This window comes from Leptopilina heterotoma, unplaced genomic scaffold (assembly GCF_015476425.1).
Source record: "Leptopilina heterotoma isolate Lh14 unplaced genomic scaffold, ASM1547642v1 Lhet_213, whole genome shotgun sequence".
NCBI lineage: Eukaryota > Metazoa > Arthropoda > Insecta > Hymenoptera > Figitidae > Leptopilina > Leptopilina heterotoma.
This window is the reverse complement of record NW_025110931.1, coordinates 379,259-398,795: the sequence shown is the minus strand read 5'-3', so window position 1 is coordinate 398,795 and position 19,537 is coordinate 379,259. Positions and strand designations below refer to the sequence as shown.

General features: G+C 29.3%; 1 protein-coding gene across 1 annotated transcript; it reads right to left on the bottom strand.

The window, feature by feature from the left end:
- Window positions 1–240: 240 nt before the first annotated feature.
- Window positions 241–2,326, bottom strand: LOC122501745 (ATP-dependent DNA helicase pif1-like). The gene is made up of 3 exons (XM_043611458.1): window positions 1,720–2,326; window positions 492–1,618; window positions 241–303 (listed from the first exon to the last, which is right to left on the bottom strand). The coding sequence occupies exons 1-3, from the start codon at window positions 2,324–2,326 to the stop codon at window positions 241–243; spliced, it is 1,797 nt and encodes a 598-aa protein (XP_043467393.1).
- Window positions 2,327–19,537: the final 17,211 nt, after the last annotated feature.

Genomic DNA, 19,537 nt, shown 5'->3' with positions numbered 1-19,537 from the left:
TTGTGTTAATAATTTGATTTTTAATTTTTTTTATACTTTTAATACTAAAAAAATTTTTTTAATTGTTTGCTAAAATAAATGTTATTGATCCTGAAAAATCAGTTCCATATTGTTTTGCATTCATTTTACATAAATTATAAAATTTTAATTTTTTGACCTACATACATACACGAAATTTTTTACTTGCATAAATTAAAAACGACTGGTTTTTAGCCAATTTCATTTAGATAAAATCTGTTATCAAGCTTTATTTAAATGATATTGTTTCCAAAATGCACCGCGTGGAGGTAACCAGTCGTGCATCTAAAAAAAATAAAAAAAATTTAATTCCATAAAAATAAGTTAATTCTAAATAGCAAGTAATATTACATTTACATTTATGTCTTTTAGAATGAAAAAATATTACAACTTCATGTCAATACTTCAGGGTAAACAACATTTTTTATCCTTCCCGCCGTTGAATGAATGAAATGGCCTGAAGGTGATCTTACTCTTGAACATCCTACATAAAATTGTCCATGTGAGAAGCATCCCGACTCTTCTAAATCCAATCCTACCGTGGATAGCGTTTTACCCTGGGATTTATTTACCGTCATTGCAAAACACAGACTAATGGGAAATTGTAGTCTTTTAAACTGAAACGGATAATTTGATGGAATTAGTGGAATACGCGGTATAAAAACGGACTCTTCAGCAGCACATCCTGCAAGAATATCCGCTTCTATGATGAACCTGTGAAGCGTTCGCACTCTCAGACGTGTACCATTGCATAATTTTGGAGGATTTATATTTCTCAAAAGCATAATAGGAGCTCCGACTTTTACTTTTATTTCATGAGCTGGTAATCCCGGAGCTGTAACAGAATCCAAAAACTCTATAGGATAATGAACACTGTCATCGTCATTAATACAACTATTTACGGAAAAATACGTTCTTTCTTCTGCTTCGAATAAAGAAAGTATTTTTTGGTTAAGCTGTTTTGCTTGTTCCTTAGTTGGTGTTAAAATGGCACGTTCACATAACCAAGAGCTTTGAATTGTTAGTAGGTTTTCAATTCCGGGAAAAACGTGCTCTATTAGTTCTTCTTGAGAGGTTACAACTGTGGCTAAAGATGTTGGAATTGTAATTGAGCCATCGATCTCTTCTAAAGTACCATTTCCAATTGCAATGAGAAGATTGGAGAATTCTTGAGCTCCCTGCTCACCTCCTAAATGAACTCTCATATTTTGCAAAAGAGAAAAGCGTATTATTTTTGGCCATAGAAAAGATTTTTTAATACATGAATTGACTTCATCAGCCCTTGTTCCTCTGACAACCACTGGTAAAATTTGTCGAAAATCTCCTGAAAATAATAAATTAACGCCACCCATAGTTAAGTTACAATTCCGGACATCTTGCAGAGTGCGGTCTAAAGCTTCAATTCCTCTTTTATTTGCCATTGTACATTCATCCCATACTATCAAAACACATTCTCTCAGCACCTTAGCCATATTGCAATTTTTTGTTATAGAACACAACGGAATTTCCATTTGATCAATATTAATTGGAATTTTGAACATTGAGTGTGCAGTCCTGCCACCTGGTAAAAGGGTAGCAGCAATTCCTGAGGAAGCTACAGCTAATGCAATTTTCCCTTCGCTACGGATTTTCGAAAGAATCAGATCAGATTGTGTGGGTGAATAGTATATACCCTACCAATGGCTGGATCTTTGAAAATACCTGGATGACCTTGTACCGGTTTACCTCGTTTCCTTCTCGAGAATTGACCTTTTTGTTTATTGAATGTGTAGTATGAGGGTACTTCACAATACAATAACAATTTGGCAAAATTGTCTGATTGACAGAGTTTAAAGAAAGCCATCAATGTTGTATTAGACGGATTTTCTACACGATCTTGAACATTTTCAGGCCTAAAATAAACTCTTTGTCCATTCTCGAGATGAACATCTAGTTGAATTACCGGAGGGTATCTCTCGTGTATTTGGAATTCAAAAATGCGCCAAAATGCCTCTGAAGTAGAAATGTAACGGCCAGTTTGGTACATACTAATTTCATCATTTCCGTTTGCTACATGGAATGAAGCTTGATCGCTACCCTTGTTTACGTATTTGCAAACGTATTTGATAGATTTCATACTACCACAAAATTCGACATTGATATGAGTTTCGAATGTACGTAATAAAACCGGAGAATATGGTACAATCCATCTATTATCTACCGTGATAATCTCTCGTCTTACTCTCAATTCTGCTGTGAAACCTCCTTGCTCGGGAGATCTCCTTCTATACGTAGGATAACCATCTTCTCCAGTTATTGTTTCTCGCATAAATTACGTTGGTGAAGTATACAACGTTTTTAATCAACGATTTAAAACAAATAATATTTTTTTAAACAAATTTTAATTCATTTTTCTATAGAAAATATTTTGGTTAGTTTTTTGAATAATAATTTACAAAAAGAAATATTTGTAAACAAAAAATTTTATTCATTTTAGTAAAAAAATAATTTTTTCCTTTCAATCGTTGATCATTAACGTTGCAAACTTCACCGACGTCATAAATTGCTTTGGAAATCTTTTAGTACATTGACCCTCCTTCATACATCCATGGCAAGTGTTAAAAGATCCACATGGTCCATGTACCATATGGCTTTTTGCAATGTCAAATAATTGTTTATCATCTGCAGGATTTGGCAGTTCTGCACATATGATCTCATCAACACAATTTGGGCGTAGAGATTCTTTTAACCAGAGTAATATATGGGCAAGAGGCAGACCACGCTTCTGCCATTCAACGGAATAAATAAAACAACGCACACTACCGAAAATTTGTCCATTTCGCAAAAGCGACATCAAACATTTTAATTTTAAGTGAAATACTCGCGAAACAATGTCATGGAGATCTTGCGCGGATTGACCTTCGAACAATAAAACGTTAATTTCTGACCATCGCGGATTAGTTGTGATAGTGATAAAGAGATCAGGACGCCCAAATTTCCGAACGTAGCAGAATGCATCTTGAGTACGTGAATGCATGTATCTAGGACCGCCAGTAAAGGATGAAGGTAGAATTACCTTCTGCCCTAAATTTTGTACATTCTCATCTCTGTTGATGGCATCTTGGAGATGAATATACTTTTCTGCTCTAAGTTCGGTTTGGTGTGTTCGATAATAGACCAGTCTTTCACTCTCAATTCTCGCATAAATATCTACTGCAAACTGATTAAATAATTGCCGATATTTATGTAAGTGGTTAGGATCGTTTACCCGGATCATAAAACGATAAGCATAAAATTCCAAAGCAGAAGTTTTTTTATTTACAAATTCTCCTGATGTAGGATCTCTATGCTTATACTGAAAATGATAACCATCTTCTCCACGACAAAAAATAAGTGGATATTGGAGTGTATCATAAGCGCGATTAGTCTCAGATATTCTAATCAGTTGGCCTGTTCTTTTTTGTATGACAATGTCCTTTGATTTACTTGGTTCACCAACCATGATTACAGCGACTTCAGATGCAGTTGGTGCATTGTATCTACCTGGATGATGTCCTGCTCGAAGTCGGTCTGCTTTTATCACAATTCTGTAATCTGGTGATTAAGAGGGCATTGTCTCTACAGCTGATTTAAAACTACGAATATAGGTGTGATGTTCGTGTAGCAATTCTTGAATTAGTAGAATTAAGTTTGAATCAAGAGTATTAAAAATGGAAACTCTTCTTGTAGCCTGCTCCTGAGCATCGGATATAAAGTATATTTGAAGATAGCTCGCGGATTGACCAGAAGAAGCTAAAAGAGATCCCATTCTGTGATACACTTGTCCTTGAATTCTACATGTAGGCCTAAACCCTGATTCATAAACTTCAGAAGCTCTAAATGACGTCATTTGAAACGCACTATTGAAAGCTCGAAGTTGTTGCAAGAACATCTGAGACTGAGGAAGATCTCCGTTAAGTAAAGATCGAAGAGGTTCTGGTGGTTCTGGTAAAGAAGGTATAAAAATTTTGCCAGAAGAACAGCATAAGCCCTTCGCTTCATCTGCCCATTTCAAAGATTGACAATAGTTACAAATTTTATTCATTTCTCTAATATTTGCAGCTTCAGAATAATTAATAAGTGAATCATAAGAAAAACCACTGTTTCGTTTATTTAACCACTTATTATTATTCCTTATCACATGCCTTGATACTTCAATTGCAAGTCTATTTTGTCTGACACGAATAGGCTCCAATTCTCTAATAACTTGTTGTCTCTCTCTATCAATTGCTTGTCTATGTGCAGTTTGTTCTTCCGACTCATTTTTTCTTATTACCTGAACTCTCATTGTTCCCTCTTCTAATCTTTCATTACGAATGTTACTTTGAATAAGATAATTACTTCTATTTCTACACAATCTTTCATCTCTCTCATCCATATTTTCATTCATTCTAGATATAAAGTTCCGCACTCTATTGCTTTCTAACCTTTCTTTTCTTTCTTCCACACTTTCATCCATTCTAGCAATAGAGTTCCGAACTCTATTCTCCTCCAATCTTTCTTCTCTCTCTTCCACACTTTCACTCATTCTAGCAATAGAGTTCCGAACTCTATTGTCTTCCAATATTCCTTCTCTCTCTTCCACACTTTCACTCATTTTAGCAATAGAGTTCCGAACTCTGTTCCCCTCCAATCTTTCTTCTCTCTCTTCTACACTTTCATTTATTCTTGCTTTAGATTTCCGCACTCTACTGATTAGTAATTTACTTTCCCTTTCATGAACACTTTCATTTGATCTTGTCTCAGCATTTCGTATTCTATTGGCTGCTAATCTTCCTTCTTTTTTCTCTGTCCCTTCATTCCTTCTTGCCACAGCTTACCTTGTTCTGTTTCTCTCACGAATTTGTTCATCACTCAAAATGGAACATCCACATCCTGGAAATTGTCTGGTTCATTCCGGTTTGCCGCTCTTATCGTCCTCTTTCTTTTCGCATCTTTAGAATTTCGGCCAATATTTTTTCTTTTTCTTTTTGGCATGTCTGTTGTCTAATTAATAATAATAATTCTTAAATGTATTTTACATTTAAATAAATTTCAAATATAGAAATAGATAAACTTAGATAAAAATAAAAAGAAATTATTTATTTATACAATTGATTCCATTTCATTACATTAATAAACACGAATTTATTATAACCAGAATAAAAAAATTTAAATTCAAAAATTCAAATTTAATAATTTAAAAAAAATTAATAATAAAATTGATACAATAAAGAAAAAATTAATTTAATTCAAAAAGAAAATAAATAAAATTATTTCATTGGTTATTTATATAGGTATAAATAAATAAGGAAATTCTAAATGAATACATTTTTTTAAGAATTATATTAACTCATTTAAAAATAAAAAAAATTTTATGAAAAGTGGACAGAAAATTAATTAATAACAATATTAATTCATTCAATAAAAAAATCAATTTATTCATAAAATAAAAATAAATAAATGTTTTTGCTTCTTTAAAATTATTTATATAAGTGTGAAAATGAAATTAAATAAATTTTATTCAACAGTTAAACAATTATTTTTTTAAATTAACAGAAAAATAGTTAATAACAATAAATTAATTACAAATTAATAAAATAAATAAATAAATAAATTGTTAATAAATAAAATAATGAAATATGTTATTGTTAATAAATAATAACAATATTAATTCATTCAATACAAAAATAAAAAATTTATTCATAAAAATAAATAAACCGCATTGCTTCTTTAAACATTTTTAAAAATAATTTTATTGCTAATAATATAAATAATAAAACTGATTTAAACAATTATGTTATCAAATTCTAAAAGACATATTTTAAAAAACTCACCGGTTCTATTTTTGATCCATTATGACAATTCACCATAATAACAACAATATATTAAAATTAATTGTCTTGATATTTTTAAAACACATATTTATTATAAATCAAATTAATTAATTAATAGAATTTCAATTTTATTATTTTTTAAAAATTATTTTCAATATTTATTTATTAAAATGTCAAATTATAATATTATGTAATACATAAATCCTACCTCTGAAATGTCAATTAAAATTAAATATGTTTTTTCAAATGAATTGAATATATAGGGCGTTGTCGGCAGTGGCGAGACAGCGGGTATAGCGAGACACTGCGATATTTCAAACAGCTGAGTTGACAGTGTTGCTTTTTTTGGTGTAAAAGTAAAGTTTTATTCTGTTGAAGCTTTTTTATATGATACACACTTTCTGGATGTAAAATCTGTCACTATAATGCTGTCAATAGTTTTAAGCAAGTTTTAAAGTTTTATTTTTCGTATGAAAAAGTGTTTATAAAATTAAACTTTTCAAAATTTGGTTAACGGCAAATATTTTAAGTTATTAGTATGTAAGATTCCTTCAAAATTCCTAGAACATTATGCATAATAGTCCGATAGACACAATTGTAGATCGTTATTACCGTAAATCACTGTTTCGGCAATAGCGAGACACTTATTGTCGGCAGTGTCCGGATACTGCTTGTTTAAATCTAATAAAATAGTACATTTCTAAATGACTTCGGTATTATTTTTTTAAGTTTTGTCGGCAATATTTTGCATAACAATAACCTAATCTTAAAGTTGCGTATGTATTTTCAAATAATCCGTAATAATAAAAATAATAATCTTAACTCTTTTTTTAGATGTAAAAAACGTAATCAATTTAAAAGGGACACAAAGGAACCCAAATGCTTTGAAATTGAAAGCCGTAAAAGACATTGTAATTGAAAAATTTGCGATTTAAAGTAATGTCTCGCCACTACCGACGTTTTTGAATGTCGGTAGTCGCGGGACATTTTTGAAATTCGGTAATAACTTTTTTTTTAAAGACATATGCTATCTATATTATGTAAATTTGTAAAAGATAGTCTCACTAGTCTGTCTGCACAAAAGCAGACCAAATATTCATGAAAATATGAGTCCTACACAAAAAAAACAAAGCGTGTCTCGCCACTACCGACTCTCCCCTATCTATTTCTATAATTTGAAATTGTCTTCAAAATTCACTTGTTTTACCAATAACGTAAAATTAAATTTTATATTATTCAAAATATATTTTTGATCTTTACATTGGATTTTTTTTCAATTCAATGAATTGTTAATTAAATGATAAATAATTTGCTTATTAAAGTATTTAAATTTTTTTAATTTATTTAATTTTTTGAACTAAGCATTTAAAAAATTTTTTTTTTAATTTTTATTTCAGTTAAAAAATTAAAATTTAATAAATTGATATTAATAAAATTTTTACCTTATATTAAATAGAAATATTTAGTCATATATTAGTGTTTGAAAAAATTAATAAGAGTTACCAAAAATACAACTGAATTTAGCTTGGTAGTAATTGGTAACAATTACAATTTTTTATTCTTTCGAAAATTTTTAAATAAATTACAACTTAGTTATAGAATAGCATTTTTTGCAAAATATTGCTAAAATTTGACTAAATAACGTGCAATACTCAATTATAAATGGTTTAAAAGCAATTCATCAAAAAATATGAAATTTGAAAATTTTCGATTTTCAAAAAAAAAATTTTATACTTACATCTTAGTTATAGAATATTATTTTTGGTAAAATTATGCTAAAATGTGACTAAATAGCATGTATTATTCAGTTATAAAAAGTTTAAGAGCAGTTTTTAAAAAAATGAAAATTTTTGATTTTTTAATTTTTTGAAAAAATTACATATAATCCGTTATAATTAATATTTTTCAAATTTTTTAATTTATAAACCTTCCTTGGGTCAATGTCTAACAATCTGCCAAATTTGGTATCAAACGGTTCAGCCGTTTTTAAGTGATTCGCGGACAAAGATTCTGTGACATACGGACATACATACATACAATATACATACACGAAATTTTTTATTGGTATATTTGGAATCCTGGATGCTCGAAAGGAATAATTATGTGGGAAATTTAAAGTTTTGAGCAATGTACAGACAAAAGTCTTATCTTATATATATAGATAAAATGTTATTGTCTAAATATCGTTTTTTGTCTTTCATATGTTAATACTCGTAAGATTTAAGCAATGTCGAGAAGAAGCAAATTTTCTTTCCTAATATATTTTCGATAAAATCTGTGGGGATCTGTCAAATCGGATTGGGTCTAGAAAATTTTGAAAGGTGAATAATTCTACTTTCTATTAAAATTTGCTCTAATAATAAAAAAAATTTGTAGATTTTGTAGAGAGTCGAATGTTGCCAAAAATTGAATTTTTCAATCTCTTAGGTTACAATATTTCAGAATCCTGACGTGATGGAGAAATTGCGCTGCATGTTTTGGATTCAGGGTGACAAATTACATCCAAAATGACTTGTCCAGTTCTGGGTCTGAAATTTGTAGGCCTGTCTTATCGTCTGTGGTTAATTTTTATGAATTAAATTAATTTTAATGACTCTAATAATTATAAGAAATGTTCTAGTAATAGTTTGGGACCAGTAAAATTTTTTTGGACTAACAATTGTTAGTAAACAGAAGATAAAATTCGATCAAAAAAAATTTATCTTCTATTGATTATCGTCTGTAGAATTGTTCTATCAGTAGCTTGGGTCCAGTTAACAATTTTCGTACTAACAATTGTTAGTAAACAGAAGATACAGTTCGCTTCAAAAAATTTTTTCATCTTCTGCTGATTATCGGCTGTGGTTACTTTTTATGAATTGTGAATTAAATTAATTTTCATGATACAGGAAATTATTGTAATTGTTGTAGTATTAGTTTGGGATCGGTAAAGAATTTTTTGACTAACAATTGTTAGTAAACAGAAGATAAAGTTCTCTCAAAAAATAATTTTTCATCTTCTGCTGATTATCGGCTGTGGTTACTTTTTATGAATTGTGAATTAAATTAATTTTGATGCGTCAGATGGTATCCGGTCATTTTCCCGAATCCGCAATAGCACATTCAGTATCGGCTTGCTCCTTTTGTATCTCTGTCAGTAGAGAGTACAAATCGGGATGATGTTTTCCTACTAGTATCGCAAAATGGTTGTGCCAACCCTCACTGACATTGCACAGTGGGGTCAAATTGAAAAAGCGCAGACACATTAGACCAAAAAGTGAAAGTTTTAAATGCGGATTTTTAGACTGACAGTTGGCTACACTGGGTCGTTGTGAAGTTATATTCACTCATAATAGGTCCCCAAATCTATTACAGCAGTGCATATGTCAGTTTAACATAACCCTTCGTATTTGTGCTTAACATTGACTTTAAAATACAGAAAAATAAAAGTGAGTTTTCATTGCTTGCTATTTTTAATAAAAGCGTAAATTTTATAAAAATATAATGGAAGACACACCAGAAAGTAAGTAAAATATTCATATATTAATTATAAATTACTAGAATTTGCTTCTGATTTGGAATGTACGAATAGAAACCAGTCCAGAAAAGTAATGAAAACCTCTCAAAATGAATAACTTGAGGCGTCAATGTTTAAATGGTTTTTGCAGCAGCCTTTTTAATAGCAGATTGAAATCTTATTCCTCAAAATATATAAATCTTATGATCATTTCGATTATCCGGATCGGGTTTGGTCCCAATTGATCCGGATAATTGGAATTCTACTTCACATGTATTAAAAATATTTTCAACTTAAAATAGATAAAATAAATGTTTCCTCTGAGTAACTTTTTCAGCTACCCAGATAACAATCATGCGTCGCACTTTGTCGCACTTCGGGCGCAGGACATGCGAGTCACGCGGTGCACATGACTTGCGACTCACACCGTGCTTGCTCAAAGGCCTTTCTCCAATAGGATCCAAAAACTCTGCGTTTGTCTGCGAATGACTGCGTTGCGTTGATTTTAGCATGTGTTGCTATAGCAACCGACGCAGACGCAGAGTTTTAGGAACATATTGGAGAAAGGCCACAATGAGACACATTTTGCTGTCGCTCGTGCTAATTTTGTAGCATGCGTGAGGGCATAAACGTAATACTTTAAAATGAGGGGTTGATAGTAAAAGTGGTAATTAGCAGCAAAAGTGGGATAAGTGACTTGGGCGCAAATACGGGCTAAAATGATTTTGTAATTTACGGATAAATTAATAATAATTAATGATCAAAAAATATTTAAAATAGTAAAGAAAAACTTTAATATTTTGCAACCACTTTATATCAGCCCTTCAAATAATCTTGTATTACATTAAATCAATAAAATTTATGAATTTATGAAAATTACTTTAATGATAACTTGTAGAAATTTATAAAATTGAATTATTTAACAATTTTCAATTTAAAATTTAATATATAATTTATATTTTATTAATTTATATAATATGCATATGAGCCATTCCATTATATTTCGACTAAAGTCGTTGCCGACTAATTTTAAAAAATTATAATATTTTGCAGGAATGATTTTAAAGATATTAGGATCATCGAACAAAAAGAATTTTTTAAATATTTTTTATATTTATTGTAAAATAAGCATCTTATTATTATTGCCCAATTTTCGTAATTTTTCATTCTTCTGGGCAGAACTCATTTACATTTTAAAATCGTGAAAATAAGCAAAGTGCCAGTTTTAATTGCTTATTTTTTAACATTTGTGAAGAAAAAAGGAAGAAAGTGATAAGAAAAACTAAAAGTTATTAAAAGTTTCTATATCTTTCATAAGGTTTTATTCAATTACATGATTTCTCTTTCTCACATTTAGCGAATGAAATTTGCAAAAATAGATTATTTGCCAGGTGAACTTTAAAATAATTTTTTATTTAATATTTCTTAATAATAATTGTTTCTATTAATTTATAATAATAAAATAATTCATTTATAATAAATTCTAATAATTTTTTTACGTTTTCATAGTAAATTATGTGTTTTCTTTAATATTTTCTAATAGACAGTTTTTACTACTTTATATACATTATAATCATTCCTGCAAAATATTTTAATTTTTTAAAATTAGTCGGCAAAGACTTTAGTCGAAATATAATGGAATGACTCATATATATATAATATTTATTATAGATTGTAATTTATAATTTAATTTAAATAATAATAAATTACTAAATGTTTTGAAATTACTACAAAAAATTTTTACTTAAAAAAATAAAACTTTACTGTAGAACGTTATTTTCATTTATTTATCTTAAGTTGATAATAAAGGCAGATAAATATTTGACTTTATAAATATGGCCGATAGCGTACTTGTTGATGTCCGTCTCGAGTCACATGACGTCCAGTTTCGCTCTGAGCATGTGTTTTTATCGTTGGGTGAATGTCGTGCTTGTTTTTTATTTATAAAAAGTGCGTGTGCGAATCACAGTTTTGTTTCTTTTATGTTTTATAAATATTTGTTATTGTTTAAACTCGTTTTTAAATTGAAAAATTAAAAAATATAACGGTCATATCGAACAAGAGCATTTAAAGTTGATTTGCTTCGAATAGAAAGGCTCTTAGAGGCAGTCCAAATTGTTAATTTATTATATTATACAGTTGACTTTTGTTGAATTTGTGTTGAAAATTTTATATTTATTACGAATTATGATCTCAGCTAATGTTTATTATAGGTTATTTAGGAGGTTATGTATGTTCAAGACTAAAGAGAAAAATGTTCAGTATTAATAATGCCATGTTTACATTATTGAAATAAAAAATTTTAATGAAATATTTTTAAATTTAACATTAGTTTTTTGTATTTAATTTTTTACAATATATTTATTCTCCGTCCTCTTGCTGGTTCTCCTGATACATAAGTTTCATCAAAATAAAGTAATATTGGACGAAGTTTATCTATCGACGCATGCCAAAGCAAATGAAAGGCAATATTTACGTCAGAGGGGGGCACAAAAGCCAAAGATAACATCATATGTGTAAATTTTTTCAAATTACGATCTAGTGGGTCATTGTACTCTCGTTAAAGACCTTCGGCTTGAATGTCAGTAGATGGTTTGACAAAGATGGAAAAATTTTCATCAGATTCGTTTATCAGGGAATACGTCAGTACAGGAATTTACTTTTTACGAATTGTGAACAAAAATAATTTTCTTGACCATATTATTAATTGGAATTGTTGTAGCAATAGTTTGGGACCAGTAAAAAATTGTTTGACTAACAATTGTTAGTAAACAGAAGATAAAGTTCGCTCAAAAATAAGTTTCCATCTTCTGCTAATTATCGGCTGTGGTTACTTTTTATGAACTGTGAATTAAATTAATTTTTATGACTCAGAAAATTATTGGAATTGTTGGTAGTAATAGTTTGGGATCAGTAAAAGATTTGTCGACTAACAATTGTTAGTAAACAGAATATAAAGTTCTCTCAAGTAATAAGTTTTCATCTTCCGTTGATTATCGACTGTGGTTACTTTTTATGAAATGTGAATTAAACTAATTTTGATTTCTATGATATTAATTGGAATTATTCTAGCAATAGTTTAGGTACAGTAAATAATTTTTTTAATTTAAATAATTTTTGAAATTTTGCCTGTTAAATTTTTTTAAGAAAATTGTAACTTAAAATTGAAAAATGTTTTCATCTCATTGCCATATAAAAATCTCTATGGAAAAAAATTGTTTGTTAAATTAAATATTAAATTAAATAAAAATAATTAAATTATTAAATTTATTAAATTTTTGTTATTTGGAAGTTTAAAAAAATTTTTAGAACTGAAGATATGTTATTGGGCCAGAAATTTTTTAAATTTTTGACTGGAATTTCATAAGTATTGACCTGGAAAATCCTGGAAAAAGCATGGTATTTAATATTTATCATTTTGTTGTAACCATGATAATTTTTGCACAAAATTTTCAGTTTTTTAAAAATATTTTTTATTGATTATACATGTGCACTCATTTTATTGTTAATAGACATAATTGTTAATTATTTATAGACACAAGATTGAGAAACTACAGCGCGCGTTTTTTTAAGCTAGTAATATTAATAATGATTAATCCAATGTACGAATTTTTTTACTAACGATGATCATGTTGATGATAATATATAATCTTGAAAATATAATAATGTTGAAAGTAATTATTTTGAACTATATATATGGGTGATTCTCCACAAAGTGGTAACTTTTGAATATGTTAAATTTTTTTTTCTTTTTTTAATTTTTTTGAAAATTTTTTATGTAGATATTTTTAATAAAGCTTGAGAATGATTATTTTATAGATATTTGAGCTTAATTCTTTCTTTAGTTTTATATACAGACAATTTAAAAATTCGTAATTTAGAGGTTAAATAATTTATTTGAAAAAGTCAATTTTCGACTGTTAATAATTATAAATAGTGTAAATAAACAAATAAAATGTACTCAGAACAAGTTTATTAAATTAAAAATAAGTAACATTACAAACAAGTAACATAATAAACATACGTAATCACAAAACAATTCTTAACAATATTTTTTATTTATCTTTTTTTTACTTTATTTGCTTTTTTCGGCTTTGGAGTAGATTTAGATTGACTACCTAAGAAATAATGAATACATTTTTCTCCCAAAGGACATTCGTAGCAGCTCAATTCATTAAAATGGATATCTCCATTTTTTTTCCAAGTCCATTGATGCACTCGCATCGTTCCTTTGAACGTTGGAAGATTTTTAGGTAGATAATTGTCTACATTTTCAATATCTTTCAAAGGAACAACTTGAATGAAGACATTTTTAATCTTTTGTTGGAGAACTTGAACCAATGCATCGAGATTTTGTACATCTGTTCCATGTGCAATAGCGCTATCTGCAGTTCTTTTTATTACTGCACCAACGCCATCAGCAGCACTTTTACCATGCCCTGCCTCAGTAAAGTTGTAACTTACATTTTCGACTTAATTAAACAATTTGGTTACATACGTTGACAAAAGATAAAACATAAATTTATTTCTGTACTGAGTTGCAGGTCCATCACTGAAAAAGTGAATGGTAGAACTTGGAAACTTAGCTAAATACTTGGTTAAAATAGGAAGAAGATGTGCGATTATTGCAGCTGCATCGTGACGCAAAGATGATGACAAAGTACAAAATGCTTCATGAAAGCCTTTTGTATAAATTACACCTGTGTGTAACGTTATTTGATCCCTAGATGCTTCGAAATGTACAGCTTGTGGTTCTTCATTATATTTACAAAGGAAATTTTGCGAAAAATCCATGTGTATCAGCACGCTAGAGGTATCGAGATTCACAGGTCTCCTCAGAGGTGGACAGGTTATTCTAAAATGTAACGCTTCAAACTTGGTGGGGAGTTATTCCAAATGACTTCCAGATTCCAAATTTTCAAACCGACAAATCGTACCTGATCCTCTTTTCGAATTATCTCTTTTACAGATAGTCGAAAACTTAAAAATGTATTATCTTAATGTGGAAGCTTTGATTCAGAAGACTGCTGATTTTTCGTTATTAAAAATTTTTTAGACAAAGATTTTATAGATAATTATGTTCATGATTTTGAGAAAAGTGGGGGTAGGGGAGAGTGGGTCAAGACGGGGTACTTAAGGTTTAAAGCGCAAAAAAACGAAAATTATCAAATACATATTTTATTATTTTATTTAATAACCATCTTTGTAAATCAGTCTTTAGTAATAAAGGCGCACAAAGGCCATTTGTTTCTTAAAAAATCATAAAATTAATAATATGGAAAAAATTGCAAATCTCCCCATCTTGACCCACCGGCGCGGTACTAAAAAAGCAGCCTATTTCTGTCGACAAATTTTACAAGTAAAGGTTCGTCATTGGCACCAGCACAACGGCGCAAAGCCCATTGGCCGCAGACAGAAGAAGCAGCCCAGCCTTCATTTGAGTCTAAATAATAACCATTACAATAGAGACAAGGTGTATTTTCCACTTTACCATCGCTAATTGATGATTTAACCTTACAAGCTTTTTTCTTTTTGGTCACTCTTATTTTATTCAGTCTTGATTTTAGTAGTTTTCTTAACTTCTCTTATTTTTTTTTTTTTGCTTAATTTGTGAACCCCGTCTTGACCCACTCTCCCCTACCCCATCTTGCCCACACCTACGAAATTTAATAAAACGATTAATTACTACAATTTACGATTCAACAAAGAAAAAACATATGCTTCCCTTCTTCTGTAACCCTTGCCAGTTATAAAAAATTTTATATAGTTCATTAACTGTTATTATTAAATAATAAACACCTCCTAAAAAAAGTAAAAAATTCACAAGAAAATCGTCGAAAACAGTTTTTTTTAGTAAAACAGATAAAAGATTTGTTCTCATGGCTTTTAGGTTTTGTAAACAAGAGACTATCGTCTCGGTGCAGTATTATGTAAAATATAATCGCGATTGGTTAATTCGTTTGTTAAATAGGGCCGGTACCCCGTCTTGCCCCACTCTCCCCTATAAGTCCCAAAAATCACTTTTTAGTTTTTGTAAATACAACTGTTTTAAAAAATGATTGGATTGGTTTAAAATTTGTTACTCAGGGGTTTCGGGGTCGCTGATTGCGAATATGATGTCAAAATAAAAAAATCTGTGGACAAATTCCTAATCAGCAAAACCCCGCGAGTAATGTGTTTCAGGCAAATTGAATCGATTTTTAAAAGTCGATCGCCATATTGGATCCAACATTTTGAGTTTTGAAAATCTGACGTCATATTCGTAATCAGCGATCCCGAAAACCCCCGAGTAACAAATTCTTAGCGAATCCAATCATTTTTTAAAATAGTTGTATTTAGGTCAATTTGTATGCAGGACAACTGTTAAAAAATCAATTTTGACAGTTAATTTAGTTTGTTGTTGGCAATATCGCTATATTTTCGTAAAGTAGAGGGTTCAAGCTTTAATTTAACTAATATGACAAGTCTCTAGCACGTCGGATTTACCCAGTAGAAATTTTTACTGTTTCCGACTATCTGTAAAAGAGATAATTCGAAAAGAGGATCAGGTACGATTTATCGGTTTGAAAATTTGGAATCTGGAAGTCTTTTGGAACAACTCCCCACCAAGTTTGCAGCGTTACATTTTAGAATAACCTGCCCACCTCTGAGGAGACCTGTGGATTACTTTTAATAAAAGTAGAAATTTGATACTGATGTTTCATTCGAGCTATATGTGCCATAAAAATTAAAAGCGATACCTCAAATTTCTTTTTTAATTCACTCACTTTTGTTGATAAGTATTTCTTAAATGTCCGTTGAACTAATACAGGTTTCTTAGTTTTTCCGCTAATTCTCTCCTCTCTCTCGGTAACCTATTCTTTTCTATAGACAATATTTTCGTCATTGTGAGGAAGGTATACAATTTTTCGCATTGAACACTGATCGCATTTTCTTAGTAGACATTTTTCGTTATCACTGTTACAACATAATATTTTTAACACTTCGCTTATGTTACATTGCTTTATAATTTTCGAGTAATGCATGGATTGAATAAGAAGTTTTTCATTTTCATGAATCATACACAAACATGTATCTCTTTCAGTGATACTTGGTGGTAATACCCAAAAAGGTCGAAGTTTACAAAATGCAGCATAACTGAGAGAAAAACTACTACATCCTAAGAATTTAGAGTGTAATTCTTTCAAAGTATCTGTCAAGTAACGTTTTTGTTTTTTAATTCTATTTCTCGTTATACACTCTTTTTTCCCTGGGCTACATACACTTACATCATCTCGAATAAAGAAGTTAATTACTGATTTTATGACAGCATGGCGAAATGATCCTAATTTAGACCTACTCTTTTTTTCATTTCGACACTTACGTAATTTTTTTAAACTTAGTGATGGTTTTAATTTTGTTAACATTCTATATTTTTTCATAACATTTTCACCAAAGCCTTTATAAAATGCGTCTTTTTTTACAAGAATTATTTGCGCTATCTGCTATTTGACGTTGCAACGTTTCGCCTAAAAGAAGTTCGTTTTCAATAGCTTTATCCGCACAGTTACCTTTCATAAGCCTACGTACTTTCAATATTGGCGAAGTTTCTTTTGAGTTGTCCTGATTTGTTATCTTTTTTCTATATCTCCATATCTTTCGTTCTAAATTCTCATTTGCCTCAGTTAAATCGCTAATTTTTTTTTAGCATTTTTTAAATCTCGGACAGTTTTACTCTTTAATCGCAAAACTTTTTTCCTCCCTACTTTTTGTTGTCTGCTGATATTATTATTATTTTGAGATTTTACATTTTTTCATTCTGAGCAATATTATTTTCTATCAATGAGCTATTTTTTTTTCTTTCACGATACCTTTGCACAGCTTCGCGTCGAGTTTTTCGCAATTTCTTCTTTTCATTTTTTGACAAATCACTAATTAATTTTACTTTCCCTTGCTCTCTTCGTTTCTTCCATCTTTCAGGTTCTTTAGCTTTTATTATTGCATACTGTTCCGGATTTTCGCGTTTCTTTTTAAGATTCTCTTTTCTCTTCTCATTTTTACTCTTTTTTGCTTCGATTGTAAGTGCGGAATTATTTTTTACTCTTCCCATGTTATTCAAATCTAAAATTTTTATTTTAATTTAGATATAGAAAAAGTAAATTTTAAATAAACAAACACTTTTATACAAAATATCAAATAATTTTCGAAACTCAGGACAAAATTCAAATTAAATAAACATGTTTTAATAGAAAAAAATTCTTAATATTCTTTTTTTTACTTTAAACTACTTTAATTAATAAATAAATAATCTTTTTACACATACCTGTTATTAAAATTCCATGTTTTGATACAGGTTAATCGAGGTTAATTGTATTCATTCAAAAAAACAAAACACTTACATTACGCGAAACGAAATTAGGAACTGGAGTTTACAGGAACTGGAGTTTACAAATCAAAGAAAAAAATTCATTAAAACCGTAAAAATTCATAAAAATAAACAATTTTTGCAGATTATTAAAGAGATTTGCTTACTCTAAATCACTATTATTTTTATTTTTTTTATACATTTAGAATTCGGTAATTTTGGCGGAACTGGAGTTTACATACCATTAAAATACGCTATAAAATAATAGTAACTTTTGTAGTTTTAAATCTAAAAATTATATTTCTTTTTGCAAATTTAACATAAATACAACTTATTAACTTAATAATATTAATGGCAAATAAAATCGCACTAAAAAAGGGAATAAAATTAATGAAAATCAATGAAATTGTAAACTCCAGTTCCAAATAAAAAAAGTGGAGAAAATATTAAAAAATTATTTTTACACAGATTTGTTAATGGAAATTAGAAAACGACATACAAAAACTTAGTTTTTGAGATGAACTTTCGAATAGAATAAATAAAAAAACGTTTAAAATAAAGTTTGTGCAAAATAAAACATATTAAACTTCATGATTCATGTGTGGAGAAACGACAAATGTGCGTTTTTTGAACATTTGCAATTGAATTACAACTTTTGTTTTAAAATAAAATTTTTTTTCGATTATGATATTACTAAAAAACATATTGAAGATTAATTATGCAAAAGGTTGAAGTAGATTTGATAACAATTTTTCAAGATATAAAATAGGGAACAGTGGGGAAGCAAAAATGACCACTGATTGAAGAATCACCCATATGATACTGTCTATGAAATTATACTAATGAATATAAAGAGTTTAATACTATTTTAATATTTATTTTAAAAATAATCTAAGTTTTAAATATTTTTATTTAAAATTCTCAAAAAGTTTAAGTTTTGGCATTTTTTTGCTCAAAAACAAGTTGTCAAAGAATTTTAATAATTGAATATAACGAGGAGTCGAAAGCAAATATATTCGTATTTGTTTATTAGTGCAAAAAACAGTATTAAAATGTCTAAATTGCATAAAAAATAATTTAATTTCCAGAAAGTAGGGGAAGTGCGCCGGTTGTGGGCACCCCTACGTAAACTTCGACGGCAAGCAGACTTTACTGATCTAAGTATTGCAAGTCGTGTTCGTTGACAACACGGACTTTTCGTATTGATAACGAAACAAATATACGCATTTGTGTAATAGCTGTGAGCATAATAAAGAAAATTTGCATTAAATTAATAAAAAAGTAATTTTGTATTGTTTTCGAAGAGCAACATATGGGTGTAGATTCGTTCAGAAAAAAAGGGTTTAATTTTTTTTTGCAGTGTTGTCATTATATTTTGTGATTTACCTTCGTGTTTAACCAAAATCCTGCATCACAAAATGTGTTGGTCTTTTTAAAAAATGACTGTCATTCCCGGTTGTGGGCATTTTTATGTTAAGGAGGCTCTACTATCTGACAATGATGTGGACTATTGTCTCATCTATCTAAACTTCCTGCCAAAGAATGTGAAAGCCGCAAACTCCATTAAATGCGATGAATATAGTCGTTCAGTGCATTAGAAGTGCGTTATGGTTTGCGTACTAGCTACTTCACATGCAAGCATTATGCTTTTGCATAAATGATGAGCGATGAGCATAGTGTAAAAACGTGTCATCATTTTTGTTCTTTATCCCGGCAAAGTCTCTTAAAATAAAGAAACTTTTATTTCTTCTTTATTTGTGTTGGTTTCTTTTAATATTTTTCCATTTTTAGCGGATTTTTCAAGGGTGCCCACAACCGGGTACAAAAATTTTTTTGTCAAAAAAT

Bases quoted from the DNA above. Each gene is read 5' to 3' on its own strand.
- LOC122501745 (XM_043611458.1), bottom strand. From the start codon at position 2,326: ATGCGAGAAACAATAACTGGAGAAGATGGTTATCCTACGTATAGAAGG. The intron at 1,619-1,719 runs GTATTTTCAAAG...AAATTGCATTAG, and splicing joins ACCGGTACAAGGTCATCCAG to CTGTAGCTTCCTCAGGAATT. The intron at 304-491 runs GTAAGATCACCT...TATTTTTTTTAG, and splicing joins TTTATGTAGGATGTTCAAGA to ATGCACGACTGGTTACCTCC.